Source organism: Dermacentor andersoni, chromosome 7, assembly GCF_023375885.2.
Source record: "Dermacentor andersoni chromosome 7, qqDerAnde1_hic_scaffold, whole genome shotgun sequence".
In the NCBI taxonomy this organism is placed as follows: domain Eukaryota; kingdom Metazoa; phylum Arthropoda; class Arachnida; order Ixodida; family Ixodidae; genus Dermacentor; species Dermacentor andersoni.
The window spans coordinates 125,972,583-125,991,174 of NC_092820.1; the positions used below are offsets into that span (position 1 = coordinate 125,972,583).

Below are 18,592 nucleotides of genomic sequence, written 5' to 3' on the forward strand. Positions count from 1 at the left end.
CGTAGCCGCCACGAACGTCCGCGAGTGGTGCACGTGTAAACATATTATTTGGACGAGATTTTCTGAATACATTCGACGCGGGTAGGATTTCGCTCATCACCGTCTAAATTCCAAATGATCCTTCTCGTCCCTGAAGAGCGGCACGTATCCAGTTGCGCACGCCCAGTTACCCTTGCTGAACTGGTGGTTGGGTTCTGACCCGGTTTTCTTAGCACAGTCGCCCGATGCTCCGATTAGACTGTGGTCTACCCGTTGACCCAAGTTGGCGGGAAGATGATCAGGTTGAAACACAGCCGCACGGACACCTCAAAGTTCCTGAAGAATGTTAAACTTGCTAATGGAATCAAAAGTATAAAGAGTATATTAAATGCCACAACAACTTCTGATGCCACAGCCACGGAGACGAGAGAAATTGATGCAACACCCATAATTCCAATGGGAGCTGAGTGATCGCCGTGGCGGAGTTTCCTGTAGTAATTTTAGTAACGGAAATCTTCTACAAGCATTAAGACCCCGGCCATTCCTTTTGCCACCCATTTAATGCGAAGAATTCCTTGCCTCGTTCTTGCCACATTGCGGCAGGTGCCTTGTTAGGCAGGTAGCTGTATCGCCTTGCTTTAATAAAAGGAACAAGCTGGAAAGCGTTTCCACCTCCACTTGAAGTCGGCGAAAGAAGTGTTCCTGAGCGAGTTCGGTTGAGATAGGGCCACAGTCTTTGCGCATTGCACTTCATGGCGCCATTCCTGCCGTGATGGGAGTAGGAGGAGAATCGCACTCAAACGTTTAACGCGATAGCATTAAAAGTTCCGTGTCGCATAAAATCCGGCGTCGCTGGCGGGAACGTTGCCCGTATAAGAAAAATGATCCTGAACCACACATCCCGATCCACGCAGACCCTCCGCGTGGCGCATAGGCGATACTGTACTAGTGGAATTTTCAAAGAGCACCAAGAAATGATGTGGGGAAGTCGATGATCCAGTGACTGACAAGTGTCACATGCAGCGAGGATGCATAGAGACCTAAAATATACCTTGTAAAGTGCGCAATATATGCAAGTATTGAAGTAATGTCAAGGACGAGTGACGTGGGCCGTGAAAATAAAATATATTCTAAAATGAAGTACCAGGAAAAGAAAATGTCGCTTCCAGTACCGCTCCCGCCTCACTACTTCCCTTCAGCACAAGAGTCATAAGGCACGTGCTCTGCAAAACAGTACGCTCGCAGCAATAACATCTAGATAGAGGGAAGGCTACGAATCTGCTGAAGAAATAAGCTTGGAGTCCATAACTTTTTTTACTTAAACATCCTCGTTCGTCGCAAGCAGGTCATATGGCTGGATGTTAAAACATCGCTGAATGACGAAACTATTAGCATGCACGCCTTGACGGGAACACTTCTACGAGCAGCCGTCTGTTATGGACAGCACTGTAAAAAAAATAGTGCAGCGGAATTACTCGGCCAAGGAAAGGTGATGACATAGGCATGCAAATTAGGTATGAGGTGACCAAAGACGCAATGGAAATGTAAGAAATTATATGAATTAACGACACATTAGAAGGCGAAAAGACGTGCCTGAGAGTAGATTACCTAGGCACCGGTAGTAATGACCGTGATCTGAATAAAGAATTGATTGATTTTATCAGTCGTATTATTAATGGGTTCGTGAAATCAGGACCGGGGATATCAGTAGCAGATGTGAATGCACACATGGAGTATTTAGACGAATATATTTAATTTAATGGTTCTCCATTCTTGGATGTGTGCGATGAACAGAGCATTAGAGCAGTGAGCAGGGTTAATAAGTGTCATCAAGACGCAACTTTGCAATGCAGGAAGTAGGCGGCTAATTATTCACTACGCTCCAGTCTCATCGGCCGCCTACGAACGACTACGCGAAACGACGGTAGATGAGCATTTAAAGATAGCCCGGATAGCGGTCAAAAACATATAGGTTTAAAATCTGAGAGAAACGGCGATGCAAGACAAAAACCAATAGCAGCAGAATATTGAAAAACTAATCAAAGGCAAAAGCCAACTTCGCAAGAACCACACAGAAGAAAATAAATGGGCTTTCGTACATCATCCTGGGAATAGGAGGAACTCGCAGACGTCGTGCCGCAGGAGATAAAACCAAGGCGGCTAAAATATGTTGTATTGAAAAAGTCATATAAGTGGTGGAACAAGAGTGTAATGCAGGCTATGGAACCTAAGCAGGCGTCTAGGGGTTATACAGAAGGCATTGGGTAGGGATTACACGACGAAAAGGAGCTCTGTCGATGGAACAAGTAGCGAGAGAAGAGATTACGAGTGAGCTTGTATGCAAAAAAAATAACGCACAAGCGAACGGTGGATGCATTACATTCGCAAAAGAGGCGAAGACGCACGAAAATGATTCTGTGATGATGTAAGAGCAACAAAAGCATCAACCAAAAATTCGCTAATAGATATGAATGAATAATACGTTAAAATATTCGATGGAGACGATGTGCTGCCGTAGGTGACAGAAGTTATTATTCATAACTTCCGCAACAAAGATGGCGTAATCCAGACTCGACCAAATCCAGCAACAGACAAGCTAGATAGATCAGAATTTAGCATAGAAATGTTTTACGAAAACGCCTAAGAAAATGTCGATAATACCACGGTCTCAGTACCCGATGTAATCCTAATACAGCTAATGAAACACCTCAGCCCAAGGAGTAAAGCACTGCTGACTAATGCCATAGAGCGAGTGAATAAACGAAACAAATTCGGGCTGGATGGAGTACATCGAACTACAGGTCAGTTACAGTAACGTCTGTGATATAGAAAACGCAATGCAAGCCATAAAATTAGAACTGTGGAAGTGGGTGGAAAAAAAAAATATGTATTGGGGAAACTACAGAACAGGTACAGACCAGGCAAACGCTTAGAGGATAATATAGTTGTATTAACACAGTGCGTAGAGCTTTCAGTAGCTCAGAATAGACATTTATGGATAGCAGTTTTCGATATTAAAGAGCCTACGACAACGTTGACACGGAATTGTTATGGGATATTGTCAAGCAAGAAACCGTAGATGACTATTTTCTGAGGCTGCTGAGGGAAGTACATAGACAGAACCGACCACAGATTCTCTGGAAAAGCCGGGAATGCAATGAAATTGTGAAAAATCGCCGAAGGCTGAAGAAAGGATTTCCTCTGTCTCCGCTGTTCTTCACGCTTTGTGCAAAGGGCATGCGAAGACGACTAGAATATCGTGAACTAGGTTTGGAATTATCGTACTTCCGTAATGGACAAATTATGTAGCATAGGATCCCCTGGATTATGCATGCGGACAACATAGCGCACTTAGCCAACAACGTAAGGAATTTACAGAGACTTGCGAATGTCTATTGCAATGCCGCTACAAGACCAGGCCTCAAGTTTAGCGCAGAGAAATTATGACCTTTAATAAAGACGTCATAAATGACCTGGTATGATTGCAACATTGCAACAGTCCCCATATTTATAGTCCAGCAATATACAAACTTTGGTGCACACCTCAACCAATGAAATACCTCCTCAAGCAACCACGAAGATAATATTGGATTGAAGGGGAAGCGGAATGCACCACTGATGAACCTGGCGTTGCAATAAAACCCGCCGCGGTTGCTTAGTGGCTATGGTGTTGGACTGCTGAGCACGAGGTCACGGGATCAAATTCCGGCCACTGCGGCCACACTTCGATGGGGGCCAAGTGCGAAAACACCCGTGTACTTAGATTTAGGTGCACTTTAAAGAACCCCAGGTGCCCACATTTTCTAAGTCCCCCACTACGGCCTGCCTCCCAATCAGAAAGTGATTTTGGCACGTAAAGCCCCATAATTTTTTTTGAGCTGCAATAAATCTGAGGTGCGTGGAATCTGAAAGGAGAACTAGTGTCAGTGCTGACGTTCAGAAATATCGTTCCGTGCTTAAAATGCGACGTCTTGTTGGGGTTAGAAGCTAAGGAAAGGTTGGTAAGCCGGTTGGCCTTAAAGGGAGGGGAAAAGGGGGCATGCTAAAACAAGAAATCAAGCAGTGCAGGGATACATAGGCGAGGTTCAAGAGAAGCGCAGGGAAAAATTTGTTTTGAAGGAACACCCTTGAACAAGAATGAAAATGAGCGGCTCAAGTGCACAAACATCACTGTCTCAAAAGTGTGAGCACATACGTGAGCAAATGGTCAAGAAAGTCCGTTACCAGGTGCAGGGTAATTGAAAGTGAAAATAGAAAACCAGGATTCATTAAAATCCAGTGAGATAAATAGAGAAGGTAAACTGGATGCCAAGGACAGAAAAAAAGACCATAGTGGTTTACAAGAATGGCAAGAAAGAAATCAGAAATGAAAATCTGTACGATAACAAAGAGAGCAATACTTTGCCCTTTGTGACCCGAGCTGGTAGAAAAAGGAAAAAGACGTAGCGGAGCCAAATATTCACAACAGGATGCGACATGCGGGCGCGGATGCGAAGATCTGGAGACAACGCCGCACATTCTAGGAATGCGAAGGTATTCACCGAGCCAGACCCGAAGGAAGCACCCACCTTCAAGAAGAGCTGGGATTACAGCATTGGGAAGCACCAACCGGTCGACAACCGAAATATGCAAGAGATGGTTAGAGTAACAGTGGGACTCGATAGGACTGGATTCGTTACAGGCATGTGTTACAAGGCAGATATAGGCGTTTTGAGGACGAGAGAGAAGATTAAGGACACCAAGAAAAATATTCTTGACTGATAAATATCTGTAGATTAATTGATTAGCTCAAACAAGCTAGGTGACTATTTGTCTATCCCATGTTACGAAAAGGTTCCCAATAAATCGTGATCATCATCACTGAGGGGAGGCGGAGTGTTCAGTGGACAGACGTACTAGAATACGGGGGTCTGTTTGTCTGGTTGCACAACTGCCCCATCGATGAAGCCAAGTGGCATCGTCACACTCGCAGCAAGCGCTGTCGGTGTCAACAAGCGAACGACAAAAAAAAAGTTAAACGAAAAGACAGCAGGAGTTCACATCATTCCAGGCTATAATATCTGGCGCCAACGTAATTACCCCCTCAAGCTGTGGTCACGCTAAGGGAGTTTGAGGGGTCGTGCTTAGTGACGCCGTCTCTTACGGAAAGGGCTGACGTATAGGACAAATGACAAAACTCACCCCGTTGCCATGGAAGTACCGAACTGGGTAGATGTGTACTTCTTGGTCTTGTTCAAGATCACTTCGTAAGCCATGAGTGAGTACTGGGGCATTATGCTCTTGGTGTACTCGTCGTAGTAGACGTCCGTGAAGAATATGATGTCGCAAACGCCGTCCGGAGGCACCATGATGTTCAGCACACCCAGCTCGGCGTACGTGCAGGTGAATATCTTCGGTGGCACTGAAAAACGCGGGAGCTTGCGATGTCAAGCAGACCACTTTTCTCGACTGGCCGGTGTTGCTGCTTCGCTAGATACAATGTGTACGATTGCAGAAACAACTTTTACAGCGCAGCTGTGAAGGGGAGTTTCCCAGCTGTGTTCGTGCGATGGTGACGACGTAGACGTAATGGCGTGCTTGATGCGACACGTTAATCAAAGAACAGCTAGAGTTGCAATTTTCTTTTTCCTCGAAACAGTTACCTTACGTATATCTGATTGACATAGATGACTTATTTGCACGTTTTGTCTTTCAGTCAATAATCAGTGATTATTGTTTCTGAGGTCGCGGTTTGCCGCCTCCCCGCTGAAGATCAGCTAGACCTTCGCACGGATGTAATGCTACGAGGCAGCATGCATGGAAATCGCCACTAGAAACAACAAGCCACGCCCACGCTCCCACGCAGCAGCAACCGAGTCCTGACAACGCCTCCTAGATAACACAAGGCCGGTGCACTCCGATTTGTGACATCATGCTACTTGGACCGAAATTTCCATTGCCAAGCCCAGCGTGACGAAGACGATGACGCCAAAACCACCGCGGCTCGATCGGGAGCGTCCCCACTAGATACTATGGCAGTCGAGCAAGGTAGCATGACGTCACGGATCGAAGTGCACCGGCCTTGTGTTATCTAGGAGGCGTTGGCCCTGATGCCGCGTTCGCGCCTGGCCGTGAGCCAAAGAGCAGACTCCTACACTGTACTTATGAAGGGTGTGAAAACTTGCTTCTACAGCTTCGCAGTGTTGAATGCGTCAGTTGTCAGACCTGTATACATCCGTGAAGAAGTCCTTTTTTTATCTTACTGCCACGTATGTGTGTATGCGGAGTCTCATCGAGTCCGCACAGTGCCGCGAAAGATAGAGCTCCTGCCAGCCAATCAGAAAGCGAGAACCGGTGGCTCGTTCTTATTTAAAAGGAGGAGATCTCGCCCATTGGACGCCACTGATCCTTCCGCGAAGCTTCCAGACCAATCACTGGCAGACAATAGAAGAGCCCCTTCTTGTATTATTCTTTTCATTTTTATTGATAGCTTGTGTCTTACTGAGTTGAGCGCTCTTTCTGTTGTTAAAATTGCGGAGTTTTCTTTTTTTTGTCTCTTTCTCATTTAGATGCATATGCATTGATATTTTCATGGTTGTAAATATAACTTTTCGTTATTTTTAATTATTCTAATACGACTATATACGTGAATATGTTTCAATGCGTGAAATCAGCATCTGTGAACATAAATTTTGTGTGCCTTCCTGGCCATAATATATGATGAGATAGACAGTATTCCTAAAAAAAAAAAAAGTCAGTTCTACCAGTGCTTTATTCGGCGCAACTTCAATATCACCGTAAAAAAGTGGAAATCGTCATTTAAGGTTACAATTTTTTCGTGCCCTTTCTGCGTGTGTAACAGTATGCAAATAAAGTGCGTTCCGCGAGCTCGTGCCGATGTGCTTCGTAAAGCCGTTATCACCCCGGGAAGTGAAGGACGCGAAACTTCAGACATTATTATTATTATACTGAGCGAGAGTTATGCCATTGAGAACTTTGTCGCACATTCTGCGTTCCGGTGATGTATTTTTAGTGTGTCATAATATGTCGTTTAAGGAATTCCACGTTTGTTTACGGTCACTATAACTATCGGTAAATCAGTTCGTATAATCGTAAATGCGTAACGTTCTTACACCGCATTCAATTTATTTCTGAGGACATTTTAAATATTCTTTCATGATTTTTCTGCCGATAGCCTAAAAAAAAAATATCACTGAAAGCGTCATCTTCTGCATTTATTCTTTTAATGGGGTCCTGAACCACTCCTCGGGCTTGGTGAAAAAAAAAAACTGCGTGGATAGCACCACGCTGCTGTGTACATCGCACCCACATTTCGCAGTCGTGTGCGGTGTTCGCAAGCGGAGCGGGAAATCATTTCGTTATGCGCGGTCTTTTCAACAGAAGCCTCATACTCGCTCTTTTCGGGGCTGCCATATTTCGTCATATGTCAGACCTTGACAGGGCGGAAGAGGCCCCACCAAGTCCTAATGCACGTGATTGAAACGGCTCTCTTGTGGCTGAAACGGCTGCACCGCTGAACGCGTACTTTTACGGCTTGACAGGCTTGGCAGCTCCTTGCCCAGCTTCGAACATCTTTTTTGATCACTGGCTAGACGAAGCGGTATGTGGTAAGCCTCTGTGTCGCTCTGATGCCGCCGGGATGGCTTTGCCTCTGCAGTGGATCGAATATCGGTCACCGAAACTGATGGGGCACGAACGGGCGAGGAGCTGCCTGCGATTTGTCGCACGTGACCAGCGTTGTGTAGAGAAGCGGCACCTCCGCAAGCTGGAGCGACGAGCATTTTTCCCGCAATTGGCGGAGTTCGGGGTCATTTTGCTGAGCGCAGGCTATGCCTTGGAAATCCAAAGAGCCAGCAGGCACAGCACCGATCCGCCAAAGTGCGTCAGCTGCCTCATTTTCGGTCCGAGAGATATGGCGGATGTCCGCAGAAAATTTGGAAATAAAGGAAAGTTGCCAAGCTCACGTTCTGAGTACGAGGAATTGTTGTTCTTGAAAATGAAGGCTAGCGGCTTGTGGTCGGTCAGAATGTAAAAGCTGTAGCATTCAAGAAAAAAAAAAACGGAAATGCTTGACAACGCAAGAGATGGCCAACACCTCCCTCCCAAAGGTATTGTTGCGAGCTTCTGTGGCTTCGATTCATGCCGACTTCTCAGCTTTCCTATCATAATATATTGTAAGCACTATTATTGTGAGCACTATTATTGTAAGCCCTATTATTGTAATATATTGTAAGCACTATTAACGTACTTCGCCGTTTTCATTTGTACATAGCCATCATCATCTTCCCTGTTCTTCTACTTCTTCGCGCGTGAGCTGGGGCGCCGCCTTTTTTGGAATAAACAGCGCTGGGCAACTTGATCGGTCTCGGTATTATAAAGTGGTGGAGGTAGGTCAAGACCCCGATCTCCGCTCGCGTTCCCGTCCTCGCTGGAGCTCCGTTCCAGTCGCCGCCTGCACCCAGCTACCCCTACAGCAATGGACACTTCCAACCCCGGCCCTTCCGGCGTCTCTAACCCTACCACACAGACGACCCCGCCTGCGGCGCCCTCTTGGACTGTGACGATCCCTCAGCGCGTTCCCCCTGTCTTTGCGAGACTGCACGGTGATGACGTCGACCACTACGACTACATTGCATCGACCACTACGACCGCGTGAGTTCTTGCAACAAGTGGAACGACACCCAGAAATTTAGGCACGTCGCCTTCTACTCGACCGGTGTTGCAAAGACGTGGTATTTCAACCACGAATCCGACATCGCGGATTGGTCCACGTTTACCTCCAATCTGCGGCAAATCTTCGCTTCCTTGTCTGGCCTTGCAGAAGTCGCCAAACAGCAGCTGGGAACGCGCCGCCAACTTCCCCAAGAGTCTTACACCTCATACATAGAGGATGTCTTGGCTCTGTGCCGCCGTGCGAATCCTAGCATGACGGAAGCCGAACGCGTTCGCCACATCTTAAAAGGCATTGGGCCTGTCGCGTTCAATGCCTTAATCGTGCAAAATCCGGCTTCTGTACAAGACATCACTTCAACGTGTCAACGCCTCGACGAGCTGCAGTCTATTCGTCTTCCACATGACAGCAGCGATCCTCAGATTCCCCATTTTCCAGATCTACGTGCTCTTATCCGCACCATCATCCGCGAAAAGCTTCAACTACAAGACCTAAGGCGCCCACCTGCTGCCTGCGCCCCGACCCCCACCTTCGACTTGCGCGAGGTCGTAAAGCAGGAGTTGACAGCGATGACTACACCCAGGACGCATCTTGCTCCGGTAGCGCGCTCCACACCTACCTACACGGATGTTGCTTCGCTGCTCACCCCTACCGTAACCTCCGTGCCTACTGGCGTTTCCTATGACCATTTGGCTTCGATGGGAACCACAGCGGATCGTACTCGTTCCCTCAGCATCGTTCTCCGTCTCCTCCAGCTGCTCCCAATCTGCCTCATAGTTCCCATTCGGCCAGACGTCGTTCTCCATCGCCTTACCGGCGCTCTACATCACCGCTTCGCGCCACTTCCCATCTTGTCGACCAGCACTCGGAAAACTAACTGTTGCAGTTTTTGGAGGGGAACCTGCTTCTTATCGGTCTTCAAGAATTCCTCCTGTTCGCCCGGCCAACATGCTTTCTGTGACTGTCGAAGGTGTTCCCGCGTCAGCTCTCATCGATACCGGTGCCGCCGTTTCTGTTCTTCGGAGTGATCTGTGTTCCCGGCTCCGTAAAGTAAAAACGCCTTATCTTGGACCTATCTTGCGTGGTGCTAATAATGCATTCATTCACCCCGACGGACAGTGTACTGCTCGTGTTCTCATCGACGGCATACGCCACCACATCGAGTTTATCATCCTTCCAACGTGTATCCATGAACTTATACTGGGTTGGGACTTCCCACATTCTGCTTCAGCGGTCATTTCATGTAGAGAGGAAGTTGTCCACATCACGGATACAGAGCTTGAACCTGTTACGGATTCTTCACTTTCATGCGTGAACTTGACCATCGCTGCAGACTACGTCCTGCGTCCTCGTCACGAAGACGTTGTAGCCGTAACATCCAGTCAGATCGCCGACGGAGACGCCCTACTCGCCCCTTCTTCCCGCTGTACTTCTCGCGCAGTTCATTGCCACCTGTCTCGTCCGGTTTTTCACGCGGCCGCGCCCTTTTGTGTGCTTGCAACACGACCCCAGATCCTGTGATGCGGCCCAAAGGGATGACTGTGGCAACCCTCGCCGACACTCAACCTATCTCTATAGTCACGCTTTGCCCTTCTTCATCGCCAGCACCAACCTCAGGTTTGGATCATTCTTTCCCTCCTCCAGCTGTTCTCCAGCCGCGCAGTCCGAAGCCTTAATGGTGGCCTTGGCAAAACACAAAGCCTGCTTCGATAGCTGTTCCCCTGTGTTGAGCCAAACTCCTGCGGCTACACACCGCATCGAAACCGATGGTTCCGCTATAATGCGACGACGCCCCTATCGTGTACCGCCGTCCGAACTAAAGGTCATTGAACAACAGGTTGCTGACATGCTTGGGCGGAAGATAATACGACCTTCGTCTAGCCCATGGGCTTCTCCCGTGGACCTGGTAAAGAAAAAAAAGATGGCTTCATTCGCTTTTGCGTCGATTATCGAGCGCTCAATAAGATCACACGCAAGGACGTATACCCAATACCTCGAATTGACGACGCTTTGGACACACTACAAGGGGCGGAGTATTTCTCCAGCCTTGATCTTCGACCAGGATATTAGCAAATTCCGATGAACGATACTGACAAAGAAAAGACCGCATTCGCTACACCGGATGGCCTTTATGAATTTAGCGTGCTGCCTTTTGGCCTTTGTAATGCTCCTGCCACATTTGAGCGCGTGATAGACAACGTACTTCGTGGTCACAAATGGAAGACATGCCTCTGTTATCTGAACGATATTGTCATCTTTTCGTCTGACTTCAGCCAACATCTTCATCGATTAGACGAAGTTCTCAAGTGCCTTGCGAATGCTGGTGTCCAGATCAATACAAAAAAAAATCAAATTTGCCAGCAAGACGATGAAAGTATTGGGTCACGTCGTCTCAAAAGATGGCATCCAGCCTGACCCCGAAAAGAATAGTGCCGTTCTCCAGTTTCCTCGCCCCCAGCAACAGAAAGATCTACGTAGTTTCCTCGGCTTGGCGTCATATTTTCGTAGATTTATACGCAACTTCGCAGCAATGGCAGCTCCTCTACACAAGCTACTGGTTTCCGGTGCCTCTTTCACGTCGACTAGCGACTGCGAGTCGGCTTTTCAAGCTCTTAAGCGGCATCTTACTTCCGGAACAGTGCTTCGCCACTTCGATAATCGAGCCCCCACCATACTCCATACGACGCAAGCGCACAAGGTATTGGCGCAGCACTTCTGCAACGTAATACAGCATCTAAAGAGCAAGTCATAGCATATGCCAGCCGAACACTTTCTCCAGCTGAACGGAACTACACCATTACAGAGCAAGAGTGCCTGGCTATCGTTTGGTCGATTCAGAAATTTCGCCCATACCTTTACGGCCGCCACTTCACCATCGTCACCGAACATCATGCTCTGTGTTGGCTGTCATTGATGAAAAACATGTCAGGACGCTTAGGACGCTGGATACTCCGCTTGCAGGAATATGACTTCACTATAACGTACAAGTCTGGAGAAAGTCATCATGATGCAGACGCATTGTCTCGCTGCCCACTCTCGCTCTCTCCCGGTAACGCGCCATCGTCTTCACCACCAAGTCACTCCGATGCTACGCCTGCCTCACACCAGCTCTCGATAACGCCCCTGGACCAAGTTACGCTCTCATGACGCTCTGATTTCGTCTCACTTCAGCGGGTCGACTCCTACTGTCGAGCTCTCATGGATCGCCTTAGTGGGTTCGCCGAACCACACAACAGCCGCTTGCGACGCCAACTTCAACAATTCCGCCTTCAAGGTTGCGTGCTACACCGCTACGTTTACCACCCAACAGGTCACCGGTAGGTCCCAGTTCTACCTCGCTGTCTTCGCTTGCCAATATTAGAGACACTTCACGACGACGTATCGGCTGGCCACTTAGGCTTCCACAAGACTTCCTACCGCATAAGGACCCGCTGCTTCTGGCCTGGCCTATCCACAAAGGCGGCCAAATACATTGCCTCTTGTGCGTCATGTTAGCACCGCAAACGCTCGACATCCCCTCCTGTCGGTTTACTACAACCTCTCCCTTGCCCGGACACACCTTTTGAATTTGTTGGCATTGATTTATATGGTCCCTTGCCGTTGATACCTCCGGTTACCGCTGGATTGTCACTTCGGTCGACCATTTAACAAGATATGCCGAGAGTGCCCATCTGCGATCCGGCACCGCCTCTGAGGTCGCCGACTTTTTCTTGCGCACCATCGTCTTGCGCCACGGGGCTCCTCGTGTTCTTCTCAGTGACCGTGGCAAGGCGTTCATTTCACAAGTTCTCGAGGAAGTTCTTCGGGCCACTAATACCGTCCACAAATCTACTTCTACTTATCATCCGTAAACGAATGGCCTTACTGAGCGCTTCCACCGTACGCTGTCTGACATGATTTCCATGTACATCCGTCCTGACAACACTGACTGGGATAAAATACTTCCTTTTGTGACATTCGCATATAATACTGCTATTCAGCGGACTACCGGCTACAGCCCTTTCTTCCTTGTGTATGGACGTATTCCTTCCACCATATTCGCCAGAGAACTCTTTTTCGCACCTTCTTCGCCTAACGCGTCGCTTCCAGAAAATTTTGCTGCCCGAGTTGCACATTGCCGTCAAATCGCCCGGCAAAGCACAGAAGCTACCCAAGCTGAGCGCAAGCGTTACTGCGACAACAAACGCCGTGACCTACGTTTTCAACCTGGACTGGAGTCCTGCTTTGGACTCCAGTCCGCACCCCGGGCCTCTGTGAGAAGTTCCTTCCACGCTACATTGGCCCATACACCGTCGTGCAGCAAACATCTGCAGTGAACTATCTCGTCCGCCCAGTACACTCCGTCACTGACCGGCGCCGCCGGAATGCCGAAATTGTTCACGTCTCGCGGATGAAGCCCTTCACTCCCCGTTTCGATAATCTCTAATCTGCACCCAGACTGGCCGCTTCCATGACGGGGGGAAGTTAGTGTAAGCACTATTAATGTACATCGTCGTTTTCATTTGTACATAGCCATCATCATCTTCCCTGTTCTTCTACTTCATCGCGCGTGAGCTGGGGTGTCGCCTTTTTTGGAATAAACAGGGCTGGACAACTTGATCGGTCTCGGTATTATAATATATAGATATATATCCCTCTCTGTGGTGAAATGCGCTTTGAGAAGTTACGAAGCGGCCTCCAGGCTGTGCCATCGTGCTCCTTTAGTACTGCACCCACTACCATGGTCGACACTTCTACCAAAAGGCGAGTTGGGGTGTCGGGCAACGGATGAATCAGCAACACTGCAGGGGCAAACCGCGTTTAGGCTTCCTGGAAGGAGTGCTCATGCTCCGAGGACCAGCGGAAGGTGGGCGGTTTTTTGTAGCCACGAAGCAGCATGTCGGTAAGCGGCTGAAGAACTTATGCACGGGATGCTATAAAGCTTCTGTGCAAATTTATGAGCCCCAGAAACTGGCGCAACTTTCTGAAGGAGGTTGGAGAGGGTAAGTCCTCGATTGCACACACCGGTGATTCCAGTGGTTCGGAGTGAAATGCGATGGCAGAAAAAGTTCAGGGCTTCAACTCCGAAAATGCATTTCTGGTGCTTTAGGACCAGGCCGCGTTCATGCGGTCGTTGAAATAAAAATGAGAACGTGCTCTTTGTGGTCTTCATCTGTGCGACTTCAACAAAAATGTCGACAAGGTAGACAAAAATGAACGGGATTCCGCGCGTAACCTCGCCCATGAACATTTGAAAAGTTTGGGCCGCTTTCTTCAAACTCTATGGCACACGCAGAAACTCAAACAGGCCAAATGGAGTAGTGATTGCTGTCTTCGGAATGTCGCTGGGGTCGACAGAAATTTGATGGCATGTGGTCATCAAATCGATCTTGCTGCATATTTTGGGTCGTGCGAGACCAGCGTCAAAGTCATGTATCCGGAGAAGGGATACTGATTCGGAGTAGTGACGGCATCCAAAGCTCGGTAATCACCGCAAGGCCGCCTGTCGCCACTGCGCTGCTTTGAAACCAGGTGGAGTGGAGAAGACCAGTTGCTCGAGGAAGGACGGATAACGCCGAGCTGAAGCATGCGTTCGAACACACAGAGGGCGACTTCCAATCTCCATCCAGCGAGCCTCCGTGGCCGCGTAACGACAGGTGGGCCGATGGTGGGGATATAGCGCGTCAACTTGTGTTTCACGGGCAGCGCATCATTTCGGGGTTTCGTGAGTTGCGGATACTCAGCAAGTACCTTGTCGCACGTTGAGACCCGCCGAAACGTACGGATGCCAGATGAGGTTGGACTGCAGGCCAACTGCAGTGAGGGATGGGGCGTTATCCCTTAGGTGCCGATCGCGAACACTTACATCTAGGTTGAAATGGCTGAGGAAGTCCGTACCCAGTATGGCAAAGCTGACGTCGGCGATCACAAGCACTTATCTGTGCAAGCGCCCGTGTCCGAATTCTGCTGTTATTGACCGTAGCCCATACGACGCGATGTCAGTGTTGATCACTGCGTGGAGCGTGCTTGTGGACTTGCCGCGTTGGTGATCTCCGGCAGTGGCGGGAACGACAGACAGCTCGGTTCCGGTGTCGACGAGGTGGCGGGTGCGGATGATGTGGTTGACCACGCAGAATAGACGCCTTGCGCGAGGGCCGATGTCGCATGCCGCTGTTAGCGACTGGCCGGTGCGTTTCCCGTCCCCGAATAGGGCTGGGTGCCGCAACTTGCTTGTTGGCGATTCGGCACAGCGAGTCCTATGTGCGCTGCGAGACTGTGAAGGCGAATGGTTGCGCCGAAGTATGTCCCCTATGTTGCCACCCGTCGTCAGCTTCTCCGGTGCGCTGGTAAGGCGGTCGAGTGTTTCCTCCAGGTCTCGTACCCTTGAGACTCTCGCAACGGTGATAGGCAGCCGTGACGCAGACGAGCAGTCGCATATGCGGTCAGTGGATGCAGCGAGCCATGCGAGACTTGTCTCGGCGGAACCCACAAGCACCATGTGTGCGGACAGTGGGACACGCTGCAAGAACAGCTAGCGCAAAATTGGAAGCAGGCTCTCGTTTGCGGAGTGGCCACCCAGCAGCTGACGCAGCCGGTACAGGAATTGGGACAGTTGTTGGTCAGCGGGTTCCTTTCGGAGAGGAGCTGTTGAAGCCTGCCCTGTTGCGATGGCTCGAGGCGCTGCAGGACCGTGCGTTTTAGGTCGTCGTATACTGTGGCCGAAGGCGCACCCGTTAGAAAGTCGGAGGATAGCATGGCGACGACGCTCAGGTACCTTGCTGTCTGGGAGGTAATGCGCCGGAGTTCGAAATGGGTCGCTACTTGTATGAACCAAGCTCCAGGATTCTTGTGCGAAGAGCTGGAAGCTGAAGCTTTGCAGAGAAGACAGGAGACGTAATCGTGGCGTCTCCTCTGTCAGCAGGAGTAGGAGCAGCGTCGTCCATGGCAGTGATCGAAACAGAAAATGAAGATGTTCTGGGCGGGGAAGTATGTTTGGTCGCCTTCTCACATTATTTCTTGCGCACGCCCATAGAAGAGCCTGCTGTTGCATCGAAACTTTTGCCTTCGACCTCGAACGACTGCTTCTATAATAATGGAACGGAATATAATATTTTTTACCTTCGAAACGGAATTCGTGTGTCGAATACCGGCCAAATAGGAAAGTATACTAAATCTTCCAAACATCGAGTATTCGCGCAGAGCTGCTATTAACCACAAGGCGTAGTAGCACAAGGTGTAGATCTGAAGATCGCTCTGTTGGCGTAATAAAACCACAAAGCTGCTTACATGTCGAAGTAGTGGTGGTTGTAGGCGTAGTTGACTTCGGCTTGGGCGGCGGCGTCTTTGGCCCTGGCTTTGGCTTTGGCTCTTCAGGACGTGCCGTAGTTTGTTCGCCCATCCCGTCTGAGTCCGACCCTGTCTTAGTTTTCCCGCCTTGTGAATCTGAAAAAAAAAATAAGAATACAATGAAATGCCTACGAGATGTGCATGGGTAAAAAAAAAGACAGAATTTACTTGTCGCTAATAGTCAAAGGGTGCGGTAGCATTCTTATCAGTTTTAGAGGTACCATATTTCCTCCTGTGAGGCCCGGCCGGCCTCATGAGTAACGTCCGCACTCCAACTTTCGAGTGCGAAAACCTGAGAAAAAGATTTCATTAAGTGGGACACGCATACTTGCGGGCTGATTAATTCCTCTAACCCCTACAAGATGGCACTAGTATGTGTCCGAAAAATTCGTAGGCGACTATAAACACGTTCCTAGTCGTCCGCCAGTGGTTTCATTCATTTGCATTACCGCCCGACTACAGTTTGGTATTTTAAACGCGAAGCATTTCTTGGAGAACATTTGCCACTTTGCCATCATCTAACCAGCCGCCTACGTCTTGGTGCTTCCATGGTCGTTTCGCTAACTTGGTATGTGCCAAAATTGGCATAGTGGGATAAGAATGCATGACAAACATAAATGATTGGTCATGACTGTCATATGTAAGAGACATGCGGCGGAAAAAGAAAGGAAGTGGCGCTGAGCTGGCATTATCGACGAGGCTCTGGGCCAAGAAGGTTGGAGGGTCAGCATCGCACTGGCGATGGGAACCATGGAGGTTCGGTTAAACCCGTGACGCTGGCGATCCAGGGTGTGGCCGTCGACCTCAGCGACGTTCGAGCGAGGCTCCTTTGACCTGCTGCCGCCTCTCACGGCAGTGCCGGGCACTGCAGGAAGGATCCCCCTTCACATTGAGACCAGCACGTACGATAGTCCTCGGGCCGCGTCGTCGGCACTCGAAGAAGTAGCGGCGGAACACAGCGTTAGGCCTAGCGAGCGAGGCCGGAGTACAGCGTCACCGACGGAGTTCGGGACGCCGGCAGCAATCAAGGCAGCAACTTCTACGGCGTCGGCAATGAGGAAGAGATGACAGGCATGGGTCTCGTAGACACGTGAGACGACTGAAGTTTGTAAGAACACTCCTTTCTGATAGCGCCGCAACCATAGGCTAGGGTTGCCTGACTTTCGCTTACGAACCGCCAAGGGCGAACGTAGACGAGGATAAGGACGTATTTAGGCTATGCAAGGCTTAATATTCCTTAGTGGAGTTTTATATTTAGTCAATTGAGTTTTGAGTTTTTTCGTTTGAGTTTGGGTAATTAGAACCTGTTTGCTGTGTTGCCCTGCGCCTTCCGACTCCATCTCTCCTAATATCCGCACGCCCCCGAGATCAGTGACACGCGACAAAGTTCGCGACAATGACATGAATGTCATAATATGCGCGTCACGTAGGTCATGAAGCAGCCGCCTACGTCTTGGTATGTACCAAAATTGGAATAGTATCACAAGAGTGTGTGACGAACATAAATGATCGGTCATGACGGGACCATCATAACATGCGTGTCATGTAGGTCATAAAACAGAAGCCTATGGCTCTGTGCCCTCCTGTTCGTTTAGCTAACTTGGTAGGCTCCCCGCATACTGTTTAGCATAACATTGATTTCCACAGGGCTCAGGATCTTCCGGCTTTTTATTGAGTAGCCATAAACCGGCCTCGTGTTAGGCCCGCACCCGGTACAGATTCAGAAAAATAAACTACGGACCTTGCACGAGTAATGCGGCGCGTATTTTTTTTATGCAGGTAAAGTGATGTAATGTCCAACGTACGTGCTGAAATTTGACGTTGATGCGAAGCTTTTGTGAGGCGCTTATATAAAGATGGAGGAAGGAAATAAACTAGAAGGGAGCATGACGTCATACAACCAACCTTGCCATGCCAAATCCGTGAGTTCATTCTCTTCGCCTTCTCTGTTGCAGTGTCGGACCAGCATGTGGCTTCTCAGAATGAGCGTACCGAACGAGTATGTTTCGAATGCCGCAGCAATTTTAGCATGAGACGCCTTTAGAAACAGTCAGATGGGGTTGCTTGCTAAACAGATGTAACGAAAACATGTTGTAGCGTTATCGCTGATATCTTTGCAGCCGCACACTGCCCACGCATCTTACTTTGGTATCATTGTGTAGAGGAAAGAAGCCAACACTCAGCCATATGCGTGTCGTGTGCACAGATGGTGCTGTTGTTACGCCATGACATGATGCAACCCCAGCTAAATTTTGTTTTTCGCTCGGAGTTGGTGGAGACATAGCTCGGCAGAACTTTTGCCGATCCGAGCTAGGCGGTCGCGTTTGAGAGCGCCCACTCAAGCCAGAGCGGGTGTAATCCTCCCAACTCAAACCTGGGCTCATCTGGAGCTAAAAGCTATGCAAGTGTATAATCTTTTTTTTAGAAATTTCACGTTTGCGCGGTAACAGCCAGTGCCCAGCGTTCGACAAACAGGGACCGGAAGTGGCTTGAAAGAGACTCTGGCAGCAACAGGCAAGGAATGCCAACTCGCGTCTAGCACGTTTCACCACGGCGGCCCACTAAGAATGGGGAGCAAGCATGATTGCAAGAATAAATTGTATACAACGCCCCATA

The 18,592-nt window shown here is 49.1% G+C and overlaps 1 protein-coding gene across 1 annotated transcript; it reads right to left on the reverse strand.

The window, feature by feature from the left end:
* Positions 1 to 5,156: 5,156 nt before the first annotated feature.
* On the reverse strand, positions 5,157 to 16,476 carry LOC129385543 (uncharacterized). The gene is made up of 2 exons (XM_055072188.2): positions 15,917 to 16,476; positions 5,157 to 5,380 (listed from the first exon to the last, which is right to left on the reverse strand). The coding sequence occupies exons 1-2, from the start codon at positions 16,026 to 16,028 to the stop codon at positions 5,157 to 5,159; spliced, it is 336 nt and encodes a 111-aa protein (XP_054928163.1). The 5' UTR covers positions 16,029 to 16,476.
* Between the last annotated feature and the right edge of the window lie 2,116 nt (positions 16,477 to 18,592).

What these genes read in the sequence shown, in the direction of transcription:
- LOC129385543 (XM_055072188.2), bottom strand. Translation starts at nt 16,028, where the DNA reads ATGGGCGAACAAACTACGGCACGTCCTGAAGAGCCAAAGCCAAAGCCA. An exon ending in AACCACCACTACTTCGACAT is followed by an intron (nt 5,381 to 15,916) that starts GTAAGCAGCTTT and finishes CGCGTTTTTCAG; the next exon opens with TGCCACCGAAGATATTCACC.